We start from the raw sequence: 15,755 nt of genomic DNA on the forward strand, positions 1-15,755 counted from the left end.
CAAAAAAATCAACCAATGTCAAGCGAATTTCACTGGATTTTGGTTGATTTTTATGTGAATGTTCTAAAAAAATATTGGAAGTTTCACTGATAGAGATGTAATCACTGTAGATATTTTTAGGATTTTTTTGGGGAATTTTTTCACTCATTTTCTGAAAATATTTACAAGAATTTTCTTGCCAAATTTGGGGGATTTTTTTTAAAAATAAAACTTTTAAGGAAAACTTTAAAGGAATTATTGGAATTTTCTTCCTGAATGTTTTGCAAATTTTCAGATATTTGAAGATTTTTTTGCTGCATTTTTGGATTTTTTTCATACAAGCAAACAATATTTTTTGGTACCCGTAAATGAGGACAACAGGAGGGTTAATTACCTTTTTCACAACGTTGCTACTTAATGGTGTACTTCTAACCAGCAGTACTGATTCACCTTCCGGATACAGGTGTCTTCATACAACAGTCACTCAGAAGAACCCATTACCTGCACTCAAACTGTGTGACATCAGCCGGCTGCGCCTGTGTTGAGTTAGATGAGTCACGTCCAAGGAAGTGAATACTTGTGCAATCACTTATTTATATTTTTATATTTTTAATAAACTGACATTACTTTGTAGAAATCTGTCACTTTGACATGAGAGAGTCTTTTTTTTTTTTTTTTTGTTTTTTGCAAATTCTTGTTAAAGAAGGCAAATTAAAGTGACCATGATTCAATCTTGAAAAGCAATAAAAAGGGGAAAATTTCCAAAGCGGGTGAATACATTTTATAGACACTGTAATAGCAGGGAAGGTCAATCAAACATCCTCAGTAGTAGTAAAGATCAGGGTCAGTTGCATTATGTCATAGTGAGCCACAATGTACACTAGTAATAAAATGAAGAAATGCAGCTGTTAATTAACTAACTAATTACATCTGACATCCTGTTGGCTGCATAAACTGTTGAGGCTTTTCGGTTTCTGTGAAGCTTCAACTTGAGCTTTTACGCAGAGTTCCAAATAAAGCTGAAGATAAAACACACATTAAGCTTACACATACAGCAGCATCAGTAGATTTTTATTTACTAAACAACAACCTCTTTAATCCTTTATCATTTACCACCAACTCTTATGATTTCTGCTGATCTGAATGCTCCAGAGTGTAGATTTGCTCAGAACTTGGCAGAAAAAACACTATTTTCTGCAAAGGTCGTGGAATATACATTAAGAACAAACTGCAGCTTAATGATTGTGAAAGTTCTGATTGAAAATTGCAAAGATTTCATTTGCTATACATAACATGTATTTTGTTTTATGTACCTTAAGTTCCTTGGTTTGCGTAATTTACAGTACTTTTGCAAGTTATATCTGCTATTGTCATGCTTGATTCTATAGATTTTCTGCAGCTTTATAGTCGTGTCCTTCAAGATAGTAAGTGTTTCTTACTAATGGGACAATTTTCTTTTATTTACTCTGCACTGAAACTCAGTACATCTACATTTTTTTTAGTGTTCTTGTGGAAAACTCCTGCAAATACACACTCGGTATCACTACAGTTTCACACAAATATTCACACTGGTGTCTGAAAAAATGCAGAGATGATCGTTTGTGCAGTAAATGAAGTGACTCCAAGCTGCAAATGTTAAATGTATATATTATGTTAGATTTTATTAGACATATGTTCTGGTACATGCACAGCTAATACTGCCATTGCAAGAATTCCATGTAAAAACATCATCAAGCAGCATCTGGAAGGTTTTTTTCTCACGTGTTCCTAAAAAAGATATTCTTTTAAAGAGAACATGGAAGAAAACTGTAAAATGTAGCATGTAGATTTGAGAAGCATGTGAAGGCATACAAACATACAAACTTTAAAAAGTCATTCTTTGCGGTAACAGAGCAAGTATCCAGTTTACACATTAATACTGTGAAATAAATAATTAAAATGGGAATACTATATGACCTGACAAAGTTTTGAACAATAAAACACAAAACTTTTAATGGCAGTAACAATGATAAAGGCGACTAATTAATGTTTTTGCTACAATTATCAAGAGACAATAATAAAAAGCTAATTCAGAAGTGTGAAAGTTAAATTAAAAATACGGTTTAAGGAACCAAAATATGGGGAAAAAGTGGATTTGAGGAAGTAATTTTGATGAGAAACAGCAGGCAGATGAAAACTTTTATTATTCAGATTTTTGATCAGTTCTATTCTTAGATCTTGGAGGCTGATGAAAGCCTCATTGAATCTCAAAAACTAATCTGAAATCAGACTTCAGATACACAAATTATGACAAAATAAGAGTTAAAAGTGAAGAAACTATAGCTTGATAGTGATTCTGATAAACATTCCAGCAGTTATTGCAAGCTGTGGCCTCTTGCCTGTCAACACATGAAGTTTCTTTTGCAAACAGTGACCTAAATATCTCTATAAAGATGTTACTACCGTTGCATTTGCCCATCCTTTGCCCTCACATTCAGGCATTTTGCATGATTTTTCCACCATCATGTGGGTGGTTTCACACACACAGAAACTGTTTTTGTGTGTCTCCCTATTCATCTTTTCAAACTGAGTGTAACAGGCGGCGAAACTTTAGAACCGGTGCGGCAGGAAAACAATCACGGCGCGTACAAAGCTGCTGCTTTTTGACCATTTTAATCTCTTTGTGATGATCTCCCTGCTGGATAAAGCCATGTGACGCACAGCACTCTAAGCAGGAGCAGAACCAGTAAGCCGGCCACTGAGTGCGAGCTGGTCAGGAAGCATCATGATGAACTTTTCATTCAGGAAAGGCGGGAGAAACCCAGGTTTGCGTTTTTCCAGCAGCACATGCAGTGGGCGTGAGAGTAAACGAAACACTGTAAACAGCCTGGACTCCTTTGTAACCCTGCCGCTTCTGCTGACGTGGGAATTTGTTTTTTTTATACCTGCAAAAATGACAAGGGACATTAGTTATTGTAGAGGAAAAGGCAATAATTACATCACCAACTATGTATTTCACCATGTGTAAAAAAAATCCTTTGAAAAGCCTTTAATAAAATCTGAACTGCGGGTTGATGGGACTTCAGAGCCGAAATACATGGCTGTGAGATCACAATCATCACCTGGGCTTTGACATGTATCTGCATGAAAGGAGATGGTGAGGAAACATTTCCCGTCATGAACTGCTCAGTTTGAAACAAAAGGTGAACGTGAAGGTTTTAGAAGATGAAATCTGGTGTCAGGATCAGCCTCAGAATCTATGATCACACTTTGTTCAGCTGAAAATGCACAAGATTTTTTAAAAAAACGCAAAAGTATTTTCAGGACACACTTGAAAAAATTTTTTTAAAGTTGTTTTTAAGTTGTTGTTTTTCTAAATAACAACTAATAATTTGCAGGTATTTTACATGTTTTCCCTTTTTTTTCTACATTTTTTAGATACAGAGTGAAATTGCATTAAAAGTATTTCTATGTCGACTGTAAAATAATTGGTCATAAGTGCAAATAATATCAACTTCAAAAATTATAAATGGTGTTTTATTCTTTTACAGTGTTTGACCCCTAAAAATTACACTACCTTTTTATACTTTTAACAGGTAATTCCTTCTATTTGAAAAAAAGTATATTAGAGATTTAATGGCAGGTCATTTTTAAACTACGATTCAGCAGATTTTCACCAGATAGTATCTCATAAAATCACAGGAAAAATATTATTTTGCTTGTTGACCGTAAAAAAAAACAGTACTTTTTTCCTGTATTTGTTTTTAAAATTCATAATGCGTGCAGCATTTGGCCCTAATTGTTAATTTAGCAAGTAACTGGAATTTTTTCCATGTTATTATGAACAATAATAATAACAATAATAATAATAATAATAATAATAATAATAATTGGAAGAAAAATATGGATATGAATGTAAAAAAATAAGAAGAATTTGGCAAATAATTTTCCCACATTTGTTTTTGTTAAATGACAAATAATATCTAGTAAATAGTATTAACTGACACATTGATTGCTTAAATAAAGAAAAAACAGTCCACATCAAATTCAGTATCTTTACCATAAATTAATCACTATTTTACTGTCTATCATTTTCTTTAACAGATACTTTCCTTTTTTTTTTTTTTTTACCAGTTGTTGAACATTACAGTAATCAACTGTTCACAGTTTTTTTTTAACCTTTTATATTTTTCTTACAGTGCAGCTGGAAAGGGACATTTAGAAGAAACAGCAGATTTAGCCTAATGTCACTGCAGCTTCTTGTTACACTGGAGGTTGTCATGCAGTCTGATGTCCCATCAGTAGCTACATCCTTCAAATGCAGGCACTAATAATCACTTTTATCCTTATCTACTTCACCAGCAACAGTGTTAACATATCTCAGAACTTGTTAAGTCACATCAAAGCTTCTTACCATTTGCAGCAGAAGTACAGAGCTCCAGCCAGACCTAGAATCAGCAAACTCACGCAGAAAACCACGACAACTACTTGCTCTTCGGCCAGCGGCTGAACGACAAAGTCGTTCAGCCGCACGGTGCCGCACCTGGGGCCAGAGTATTCCCCCACACACCTGCAGCACAAGCAGAGGAGTCAGGAGTAATTAGAGGCGAGGATGAAGCTGCAGACACACTCAGGATCGTACTTGCAGTGATGCTCATTGATGTCCACCAGCAGCATGCACTGGCCGTTGTTCAGGCAGTAATCGTCAAAGGTGCTGTCGCAGCTCTTTGTCATCCTCTTCACCACATGATGGCGCTCTTCTCTCTGCCCTGAGACACCAGCAACAAGATGCTGTTGGAAACTTTCTCACTGCAACCTTAGCACACCCCCCCCTCAGATGACAATAAATCTACAAACCTGTGTTTCGAACAATAGAACGTCAGAGTAGTACTGCTGTCATTACTGTATTAGTATTGTTTTTGCAGTAAGAAAAGTGCGATTATCATGATCTCAGGCTTGGAGGATCAGGAGCATCTTTGAAATCAGTACATTGTTATGAATTTTGATGTTATATTTGACGTGTTTTATGCAGCAACTAGTCAACAGAAGGAAAATGAATGGGCTGAAAATGATTACTGTAAGTCTTTTTAAAGCAAAATGACCAAACATTTGATCGTATCCAGTCCTCAAACACAATAATTCACTGCTTTTAAAGTTCTTATATTATACTCAGCTGAATATTTTGTTATTTTGGCTGTTGATCAGACAAAGCAAGACCATCTGACTTGTATTTATAACTTTTTTGTGATGATAAGTACTGAGAATGAGCCTAATTTTCAGCCCTCATTTGTTGATTTTAAGCTTATGTTTTATTCTATGTGCTATGTAATAACAGTTTATTCTATCCCTCTAGTTGCCTGGTTCAACTTAATTGTTGACCTGAAGAATTTTGAAGAAATTTGCAACTTTACTTTGAAATGTGATGAATATATACATTTTAAATATACTGTTACATCAGATTTTTACACATTTATTTCAACATTTTTTTTTATTGTTTTGGCTTTCAAATTCAACACATTTGATGTGAAGCTTTAAAAATGCAGCGCGTAAACTGTTGACTTTCAACTTAAAAGACGATCAAATCCAACAGTCGGACTCAGGTTCCTTTATGGCCTTGGTTGATGTTGACGCATTCAGATTGCTATCAGCGTTTATTGTCATTATTGATGAATATACTAGGTATTTGCTCCATTAGTCAGTTAGTTGTTTGATCCAAAAATGTCATAAAAATGCCCAGTGTGGCATCTTCACGTCTCTTTTTGGATTTAAACAGTTCGAACCCCAAATATATGTAGCTCACCATACAGAAACAGAGAAAGCTGAACTGTTAGTGAACAGTTAACCATCTTTACAAGATACATTTATGTCTACAGCCTCGTGAGAAGTTGTACCAAAAACAAAATAAATGAAGTGATGCTATCAGTATACAAGAGTATAACTTCCCCATATGAGACCTACTTCTAGTCCCCAAAATACATTCGTCACAATAATTCATATATTTATCATATTTGACAAGAAGTCTCATGCATGAGCCTACAAAAGTCACAGATATAAATTCATCAGAGCAGCTAGTGAATGAATACCTGCAGATAGAGAGCTGCCGTCTGCCTGCAGTCTGGGTGAGACATTCTTGGTGAGGACATATGGCCAGATCAGCATGACACCTGTTGAACAGGAAAGAAATAGCATTAATCATACGGGATGAAGGACTGGCAGGTCAGTTTGAGTCACATCATGTGTTCATGGCAGTAAAGGCCCTTTAAAGAGTGTTAGTATGAAAATGGGACTCCACAGGTTAGCTGTTACCAGTTTAAACAAGTTACTCTCCCTTCTCATAAGCTTTAATTGCCTTTATGTAGATTTACATGGCATTAGATGTTGTATTAAAGACAAAGAAACACCCTAAATTCATAACTTTTAAGTGATCACATATGAACACTTTAACCTAATTACATTTGTCATTACAGATGACCGTATATGTGGTTTATAAAGCTTACATTTGACATGAAAGAAACAGAACTTTACAGGCCAACATCATTTTCACCTAATGAGCTACACAGTCTGCAGTCGTTAAACATCAGCATGTTTGATGTTCTCGAAATTTGCATTCGTAGCAAGAATCTGCACGCTACAAAGCGGATCATTATCCTGATTAGTCCACAGCAATCTGTTCATGATTTATGCCTGTTTATTTAGTTAAGACACCGCGCCAGCATTAAGGAAAATTTTAGAACTCGTTAAGATCACAGGAAAAACACATCATTTGGCGAGAACTGTCAGTTTCGATGCCAGTTGTGAGGTTGTGACGTGTTGCCTGTGCCGCCTGCATGGCCCACATGCCTGTACCAGCCTGCACGACTTTATAACGTGCTGCATTTTGTAGACGCCCACATTCCAGCAGAAGGAACAGAAGACACGTGAATCAGGTTCAGGTCTGGTTAGATCTGGTTATGAATCTGGTAGCAGCAATTATGAAATCCTTATACTTTTTAATTGATTTTAATTGAAAGCAACATTTGGTACATTTGAGATTTTAAAAAATAGTAAATCATTTTAAACTGCTCCTTTATAGATTTTCGCAGTTTTGTTAAATTCTGGATAATATTTAATAAATCACCATATACTAACAGTGTTTGATCATCAAAAATAAATTAATTAATTAAACAAGGTATATGTTTCTATAGTCAAGCACTGTACCATTTCTGAGACTTGTAGTTATAGATTTTTTTAGGAGCAAAAAATCTAATTATTTTACCAATATTTGCTATTTTTTGAAAGTATAATTATGCACATTAAGGTAAAAAAACACAATTTGGTAAATAATTTTCCTACATTTTTCCTGTTTTTTTTTTTTTTAAATTGCAGATAATGTCCAGTAAAATTACAGGAAAAAAGTAATTTACATGTTGAAAATAACCAATAAACAGGCCAAAAGTGAACATAATGTCCACATCAAAAATCTGCATATTTTAAAATGATCATTTGTTTGTTTACAAAGTGTGGCCATAAAGTTACACTGTTTTGTATCACTTTCTTTACAGATATTTGCTGTTCATTTTGACGGCTCATTTTCCGCCCACATTCCAGAGGATGCAACAAAAAAACACATGAATATAGGATGTGTCTGGTTATGACTGGTTATGAATCTGGTTGGAGCCATTATAAAATCCTTCCCATCCACCCTTTCTGGGTTTCTGTCTGTTGTTATGGCTGCACAGGTATTTTTCTGTGTTTTCAGGGAGAGAACTCCGTCTGGTTGCTGGGTGGTTCTGAAGAACTCAACATACTGGAAATAGAGCCAAAGCAAATTGTGTGTATTACTAATTAATCAGCTCATTTAAATCATTTGCCTGTGACTCACTAACAGCGCACTTTGATGTTCCCAACATCCACCTTAAGTCATGGCATTAACTGAGATGAGAGTTAAACTTGTATTTTTCCAACATTTTGCACCATCAGTGAAAAAGTGTGACTGAAAAGCTTTTGAGCAGCAACAAAACAGACTTTACGTGACTCACACGGCAACTCAAAACAAAGGAGTAAACTTACAGCTGCACACAAAACTCTGAAATGTTTTTTTTGCATGACTTCCACAGTACACATTGTAAACCCACAGTAAATTACTGTCAACTTGTGCATTACTTTAACAGCACACACTGTAAAAGTACAGGGCCTTGTTGCAATGATGTACAGCAAAAGGTTGTATTTCCCCAGTACTGTAATGTAAAATCACAGTAATTGCTTTGTTATTGAAACTGTGAAGTTGCAGTATATAGTTGTGCTTTTAAAACAATGCATTGTGATATCACAGATGTGAAGTTACAGGAAACTGTTGCGAGTACTTTTCACATTATAATGCTGTAATCCTTGCTGTGAAAGTTACGCAAAACTTATCCAATAATTTATTGTGAAATCTCAGCGAAAAACTTTACAGTGCAACTGTTTAATACAAGCAGCTGCTATTTCAAATATGTCCACTGTGCTGCCACAACTGTTATTATTTTTTTGCGTCAAATTAATTCTAAATTTTACAAAAGAAAGAGAAAAGATTATGGAAAAATCCAAAGCATTTGGTTTGCACAACTTTTCTTTTTCTTTTTACTCTCCATCAATCACTTCATGACCCCTAAAGTTCATCTTGTGACCTTTTAAAGGGCTTGACCTCAAATATTTACTTGCATTTAAGGTGGTTAAAACTCACTTTTTACCATTTAGATTATTGCAGTCTACTACAAAATATTGTTTCTGCATTCTCAGCATTTTATTAACCTGATCTCCTCCACAAAATGTAAAATATGTAAAATGTCTTAATTGCTATATGACTTTTAGCACAGAAGAACGAGCCCGATTGAGCAAATGACAGATTTAACCCGACTGCACATGTCAGAATAATGAAGCTCCGTTCACGGTTTAATTGCCGACATCCTCCAGCTCCCCTCAGGCTCTTGGCCCTACATCGGCGTCACAGCGACGTGTCCTACATCTGCACCCAAAATTTCCACTCGAGCTGGTTTTAGAAATTACTTGTAGCTGCAGAAACAGGCCTTGTATTTCATGATAGCTCAGCTTTTGACCGATTTAACAAATGCACAATACTCATTAAGTTAAGGCAAACACTAAGTATCAAAGCATTAGCTGCATAATTTACCAAAGGATCAACAGTCTGTTATAATGCACCTGCAACATCTTTGGATACTAAATGTAGTTATATTCATATTTTCTGTCCGGATTAAGAATTTTTGGCATATGTGAGATGTTATTTCTGACTTTAGCTGCATTTTACCTTAAAAAAAACAAGAGAATTAAAAGTCATGCATTAATGATTTTTAGTTGTTTTAGCTGCGGCAGAGAATATCTGAGCTTTGCACTTACATTATTTAAGTAAAATTGTCATCACACAGGAGTATTACGTATTACAAATATCATTATTAAGCATTACACAACTGGTTGAGGTCAATTTGTCTGCTCTTTACACTGTTAAATCACTTCATCGCCTACATTTGCATCACTTAAACTTTAAACTGCTGTCATGAAAACACAGCAGCATGACGCAAAAACTCAAAGAAACTTATTAAAAGTACTTTCAGTGTCTCTCCCACTAGTGGAGCTTTAAAAAAATCCATCACAAGCTGCATAGAAACATGCAAACATAGTGGAGTATATCAGGATTTCTCTCTAAAACACAGTAACTAAGTTCATTTACTCAATATAATTGCCATTTTTGGAAAGATGCGTTTTAGTTAAATGTTTCTATTGCATGCTGATTTCTATTATTTCAACTTCTACTGCATTATACAGGGGTATATTGCACTTTTCATTCAACTCCATTCATTTGGCAGCTGTAGTTATTGGGGTTGCATTGCAGATAAATGGTTTACACATCAACACCACCTCAAAGAATGCATTTCTTTTGCCATTTAAAGTACCCATAAAATAGTTAAAATGTCAGTATATATCTGGCAGTGTTAAAATATTGCATATTGCAGTTAAATGAAAGAAACAGGGCAGCAACAAGTGAGGGATTAAGCCATCTATTTAAAATAGGTTAAATAAAAATACAGAATTGCTAACTGGTAAATGAAGAGAAGTGAAATTACTAATTAAAAATCCTAATCTGGAGAGTAAGGAGCCACTGAAGCTGTTAAATAAATGCATTGTAAGTGTTCTAAACCGTTCATATTTGCGTAAATGTTAGTTTTTAGTCCAATACAACATCTCATTTCTCGGCTTTTAACTCTAAATCGGGGCTGATCTCCTGTCTGGGTTTGCATCGACAACTTCACGAAAAGGACCAACATTTTCTAAATTAATACGTGATCCTGACTTTGTTCTACCAAATATTATGAAAACAGACTTTACCGATGAGGGAGAGGATCGTTGATTCTCTGCAGATCCACATGTTCGCTGCCGGGACGCTCGATGAGAGAACAAGACGAGTCGCTGCAGATTTAAAAAAAGAAAAAAGAAAAACTCTTCCGACTTTTCCAAACAGACTCTCAGGTAGAAGCACAGTCCTGCGGTCTGGGTGTGGTGACAGACTCGTGTAATTTAGACCATTTCACACTTCAAAGCCCAAATAAAAAGGCAGATTTGCCCTTCAATCGATAATAGACTTGTTGGAATCCAGGTGGAAATGGAATCTTCACCCTTAATCTGCAATTTAAGATAAACTGTGGTGGCAGAAGCTTCCAGAGGGAGATGTACTTCTAAGAAAAAAGTTCTATAACAATCTAAAGAAAACAGTCTATTGCAAGTAAATGTTATTAATTCTAAATCAATTTAAAGCCCAAATCATTATCAGCAGACGTGAAAAAAAAACAAAAAACAATGTGCATTTGTATTATTATGTATTATATTTAAGGCTTTATATGCAAAAACAAAGCAAGGGCGTAGGTTTGGTCTCAACATTGGTAGGGACGATATAACAGCATAACCTGCATGTACACTTTTTGCTGGGGACGGGACATTAATAAGACCAAACAGATTGGGTGAACGGGGTCAGGGCTACATTTCTCACGAATATGAACCTAATTAATTGATAAGCTAAATGATCAATGCAAAATAAATCTGTATTGACTTATACTAACTTTCATGTGTATTGGTTCAGGTGATAGTAATTAAATACATTTTAATTAATAAATAAATGCACTAATAGGTATTTGGTTTCAAAAGTGCAAAGTCACAACATGCTCTAGCCTTCTTTCCTTCTAAACCAGGCCGTTTACAAGAAGAAAAGCAGCAGCATGTGTTTTTTATTTTGACTGTCAGCACTTTCCTGTGAAACACAGACTGGGACCTCTCTCTTTAAGCAGCTTCTTGCTCACGTTTTTCTGGTTCTATACTTTCCAGCAGAGTTCACTACGTTTCTCACAGTTTAATTAACGTTAACAGTAGAAAACACATACAGGAGGATAATTCTCTCTAAGCAGCTTCCTACTCGAGTTTTGCAGGTTAGCAAGTTCACACAGTTTAATGTTATGCTAACTCTGATGCAGGTCGGACTTTCAGTAGCAACATTAGTGGTGTGTTCCCCACGTCCACAACATTGACGTCTTTTTACATTACTTACAGTGTCGTCTGCTGCTGCTGCTGGCCGAAAAAAACTTCTAATATCCCTCCTCTTCGAAGGGGGCGGAGAAGGCGGCATGCTTATTTCTTGTGTATTTCTGTCGGGGCTGTGTGAGTGTGCGTGTGGGTGGCGGGGGGTCAAGTCATCAGCCAATCATGCACGTTTGATTGGACCGGCACATTCAGAAAGTGAAAAGGGGTAAATGTAAGTCTGAACCTGGTCTGAACATAATGAAAATAATTCACTTAATAATGGTAGGGTCAATTCTATCCTTACAACATATGGGAAGACAATCAAAATGACCTATATAACTGAACTCATTATATAATGCAAATAAGGTTGCTTAAAAGTTAGTGGGGACAATTTGACCCTCTTGAAAAGTTGGTAGTGTTATGTCCCTACCGTCCCTATGCAAACCTACGCCCTTGAAACAAAGGTACACTGGAAAGTAAAAAATAAATGTAGTTGACCAAAAACATATCAAGTAGCATGAATGGGAAAAAATACTCCATGAAATGTGCATGCCAACCTTTGTTTTTACCATTTTTTCTCATTTTTAGATGCAATGTCAACATTAAGGTTAGCAAATTCAACACACGACAGCATACTTGATATTTATTATCTCCTCGGTTCAAGAGTAAAACCATGATGTATCATCATTTTTGTTGCAGTCAGAGCCTTTGCATATTGACTTCTTGTTTAATTAGATTTTTTGGCTTTTAGGCTGAACAGGTGGCTTGTCTGCGGAGGAAAGAGCATTATCCCTTCTAAGGACGAATAAGCGGAAATCAAACAGGCATTCATGAGTTTTTAAATAATACTAAATGGGATAATATGTGAGACACCTTAAGAATCTCCTGTCAGAATTCAACAGCTTGTTGAGCCTCCCAATTAGCCAGTTAATTATTAATAAAAACAACAGGATGTGTGTGTGTGTGTGTGTGTGTGTGTGTGCAGAAATTCAAACAACACAGATAGTCTTTTTCACATATTTATTACAAAACTTTAAATAAATTGAAAACTGAAATAACTTAATAGTTACAATAAATATTTATCCCCTCCCATTCAGGTGTGATACAGCTTTCAGGTCATCCAGATTTTCCTCCTTTCACAGCATTGAAATGACATGATTATTACACAGTATGATGAAGTGTTAGGGTTTTTCCAGCAGGTGACAATGAAAACGGAGGAGAAGTCACACGGAAATTTCAGATGGTGCAGATTTTATTAGTGGTGCTGACTCCCTACACCTGAAAACAAAGAAAGGAAATACATCAGAATTATTATTCATTCACTTCTTCTTGGGAATACTTCAACAGTTTTTGAGCAAAACACAGTTTCAGGCTCACAGTGAGATGCCACTAATGTAAAAGTATAATGAAGTGCAATTTAGATTTACATAGAATACAGCTGTTTTATCTCATTAGACATGCTGAGCTCATGTTTTGTGACTCTGATTCTGCAACAGTAAAGCACAATTCCCCCCGTGTTTGCAGACAAGTGCAGTATCGTTCCAAGAAAGCCTGAAGATACTCACCTCTTAAGGGCGATGCAGTAAATCAAAATGGCCAGGAAAAAGATGAGCATGACTACTCCAAAGCCGATGGCAATCAGTTCCTCTATCTCGGGCAGAACATAAGTTTCTTCAGTAATGAACATGCAGCGGGGCCCGCCATAGGAGGACGTGCAGCTGCAGAAAAGAGGACAAATATGTGAGTGCATTCCAAAGGAGAACATGAACCAACATGTAGCATTAGAAAAAAATTTTTTGTACTGATCTTAGCTAAAATAATCAGAGCATACAGGGCACCTGTGCAGGAAGCATGCTGTGTTTGTGGTATCATTTCAGTGCTTACATGCAGGAGGGCTCGACGCTGTCTTGGGGGAACACACACTGGCCACCGTTGCTACAGAAATTGTCATGATCGCTGCCACATGGTGTGTGTAGAAACTGGACTCGTGGTCCTTCCATGCTGCCTGCAGAGAGAGAGGAGAGCATCACATGAGCAAGAAACATACGGAAGCCCTTTTGTGCCACAATCAAGTAAATTAACAATGTGATGAACCAATCAATGAATAAGCTAAAAAAAATGAAATAAAAGACAGTTTTACATGTTTTCCTTGTGGCAGGAAGTGGGACCCATACTGATTCTAATGATTAATTGTCAGAATTTACTATTTGATGTAAATAATTAATCAGTTAAGTAAGCCACACGGACGTCTACAAAGAATCTTAAATCTTTTGCAGGCAAGTTAGGAAATATATTAAGATATTTTGGGACGTTACGTAACACGTTTTCAAGCTGAAACAGAACCCAGAGTGAGGACACTTACTGTTGCTGAGCTGCGTGGTCAGAGGTGAATCTGATGGAAGAGGAGGAGTTGCTGTGGTCTGGAGCACTGCAGAATCAGAATGACCTGCTGAGGTCAGAAGAAGCAGCACAGCAAAGAGGAGAGCTGGAAGGAAAGTACAGAAAACGTTCATTTAAAATATTGAAAATGGTTTCGGGTCTTTGTGCTACAAAACTTTACAAATTACGTGCAACTCTGCATAATCTCAGCCATTTTTACCTCCATATACACATAAAAAAAGACTGTATTGCTACAAAACTTCAAAAAGTTCCCTCCTTAATCATCTAATGTCAAAGTTGACCAACCAGAGAGTAAACTCACCCTTCTCCAGGTATGTCTGTCTCTGTGTAAGCATCTTGTCTTGTGCTGATGTGATGATTTCAGTTTCTTCTCTTTGCAATGTGACCAACAACACGCTTTTCTTGTTCTTATATACTCTTCTGTCAACCACTGAGAAGATTTTCGCAACCAATCAATGAACCAAAGACTTTTTTTTTTTAATGAGAAGCATTTCCTTCCAAAAATCCACCTGCATCACTTCCTTTATTTGGACCGACTCTACATGCACAGACAAAGTCTAACGTGGGATGACGGCAGAGGTGGGGGGGTTAGAGAATATCCGGAGGCTCGCTTCTTCATTGGATTAACCTGCCTTGGCTGTTTGAGAGTTCAGCTCAGATACGTACTCTGCAGTTTGAAGAGGTTGCTTCATCTGATCACAAGTTGTGAAACTCTCAGTTTCTTCAGAGAGGTAATTTCAAAAGGAAGGCTTTCGTGGCTTCCACTTAGAATAATGTCAAACAGATGAAGAGAGGACATGTATGAAAGAAAGCTGGAGACACAGGCTGTACAGATGAAGTTATCAGAAGCCAGATGTGCAAAATCTACCACCAGTATATTTGTTTTGCTTCCTCTAAAATGTTTTGCTATCTTCACTAAATTGACTCCTCTATGCATAATGCAAAGCTCAGACTTTTTGACTTGTGCTGCAGTGCAACATCCTTTGCTGCCTTGCCCAATAAAATGCATGCAAGCACACGCTCCCGGTAGATTATGTTGTAAACCGAATGTTGTATTTCTGCTGTTTATCTCATGATCACAGTGATGGAGGATAAAGTCATTTATCTCAGGTGAACTCCAGAGCTGTAAAAGCAAGCCATTCAAACTGGACTTCCTGCAGTTGAATTTCACTGTCTCACTGCGACCTGAAACAACTCGTCTTCACCACTGCGGCCTGCTGCGATGTTTGACAAACGGCTGTTTTTGCATGCTCGGATTTATGAGATGAACTAGATCAAATATGTTAAAGTTAGAAGAAGAGAACAGCACAGAATCAGATAGAGAAGTCTAAATCTATTTCCTTTTTAGATTTTGTTGTCTCCTTATGGTGAGTTAGCACGCTGGCATTTGATAATTAGCACTGAACACAAATCAAGTTAGTTTGCAGACACCGAAGCATTGGACTAAATGATATTTGAACTAGATTGTGTCAATATAAATAGCCAGGGTTTCACCAAAGTCATCAGGACTCATAGATCTCTGTTGCACATTTATGGCAACTGGTAAGACAACCAAAAGCTGCCATTTCTACAGCCACAATGCTAACAGAGTAAGTTCTTAAGAGCTTTATGAGGCTTTATTTTTGATTTGAGTAAAAGCCAATGTGTGTAACATATTTCCATTTTACAGTCTTTCAAATTATTACGATCACTGAAGGTTTTAGTCAAAAGATGAGACAACCTTAGAGGAAATAATCAGTGTATGTTTTGCTTTCAGCTCTTTCTTGGTAAATTTCCCAGGTCAGATGCATTCAGTGAAATGGAACAAGCAACATGCTCTGTTATCCATGACAATGCTGACTTTTGTACCAAAAATC

At 36.4% G+C, this 15,755-nt stretch overlaps 2 protein-coding genes across 2 annotated transcripts; both read right to left on the reverse strand.

Moving 5' to 3' along the window:
• Window positions 1–1,614: 1,614 nt before the first annotated feature.
• LOC110953900 (proepiregulin-like) lies at window positions 1,615–12,387 on the reverse strand. Its single transcript, XM_022198107.2, has 5 exons — window positions 10,318–12,387; window positions 6,042–6,122; window positions 4,601–4,727; window positions 4,373–4,528; window positions 1,615–2,903 (listed from the first exon to the last, which is right to left on the reverse strand). Exons 1-5 carry the CDS (start codon window positions 10,355–10,357, stop codon window positions 2,756–2,758), a joined length of 552 nt encoding a protein of 183 aa, XP_022053799.1. The 5' UTR covers window positions 10,358–12,387; the 3' UTR covers window positions 1,615–2,755.
• Window positions 12,388–12,505: 118 nt separating this feature from the next.
• Window positions 12,506–15,750, reverse strand: epgn (epithelial mitogen homolog (mouse)). Its single transcript, XM_022198110.2, has 5 exons — window positions 14,201–15,750; window positions 13,862–13,984; window positions 13,384–13,504; window positions 13,065–13,217; window positions 12,506–12,777 (listed from the first exon to the last, which is right to left on the reverse strand). The coding sequence occupies exons 1-5, from the start codon at window positions 14,232–14,234 to the stop codon at window positions 12,723–12,725; spliced, it is 486 nt and encodes a 161-aa protein (XP_022053802.2). The 5' UTR covers window positions 14,235–15,750; the 3' UTR covers window positions 12,506–12,722.
• Between the last annotated feature and the right edge of the window lie 5 nt (window positions 15,751–15,755).

Source organism: Acanthochromis polyacanthus, chromosome 7, assembly GCF_021347895.1.
Source record: "Acanthochromis polyacanthus isolate Apoly-LR-REF ecotype Palm Island chromosome 7, KAUST_Apoly_ChrSc, whole genome shotgun sequence".
In the NCBI taxonomy this organism is placed as follows: Eukaryota; Metazoa; Chordata; class Actinopteri; family Pomacentridae; genus Acanthochromis; species Acanthochromis polyacanthus.

What these genes read in the sequence shown, in the direction of transcription:
- epgn (XM_022198110.2), bottom strand. Translation starts at nt 14,234, where the DNA reads ATGCTTACACAGAGACAGACATACCTGGAGAAGG. An exon ending in ACAGACATACCTGGAGAAGG is followed by an intron (nt 13,985 to 14,200) that starts GTGAGTTTACTC and finishes CTTTCCTTCCAG; the next exon opens with CTCTCCTCTTTGCTGTGCTG. An exon ending in AGCGTCGAGCCCTCCTGCAT is followed by an intron (nt 13,218 to 13,383) that starts GTAAGCACTGAA and finishes TCTTTTCTGCAG; the next exon opens with CTGCACGTCCTCCTATGGCG.
- LOC110953900 (XM_022198107.2), bottom strand. Translation starts at nt 10,357, where the DNA reads ATGTGGATCTGCAGAGAATCAACGATCCTCTCCCTCATCG. An exon ending in ATCAATGAGCATCACTGCAA is followed by an intron (nt 4,529 to 4,600) that starts GTACGATCCTGA and finishes CTTGTGCTGCAG; the next exon opens with GTGTGTGGGGGAATACTCTG. An exon ending in CTGTACTTCTGCTGCAAATG is followed by an intron (nt 2,904 to 4,372) that starts GTAAGAAGCTTT and finishes TCATTTTTGCAG; the next exon opens with GTATAAAAAAAACAAATTCC.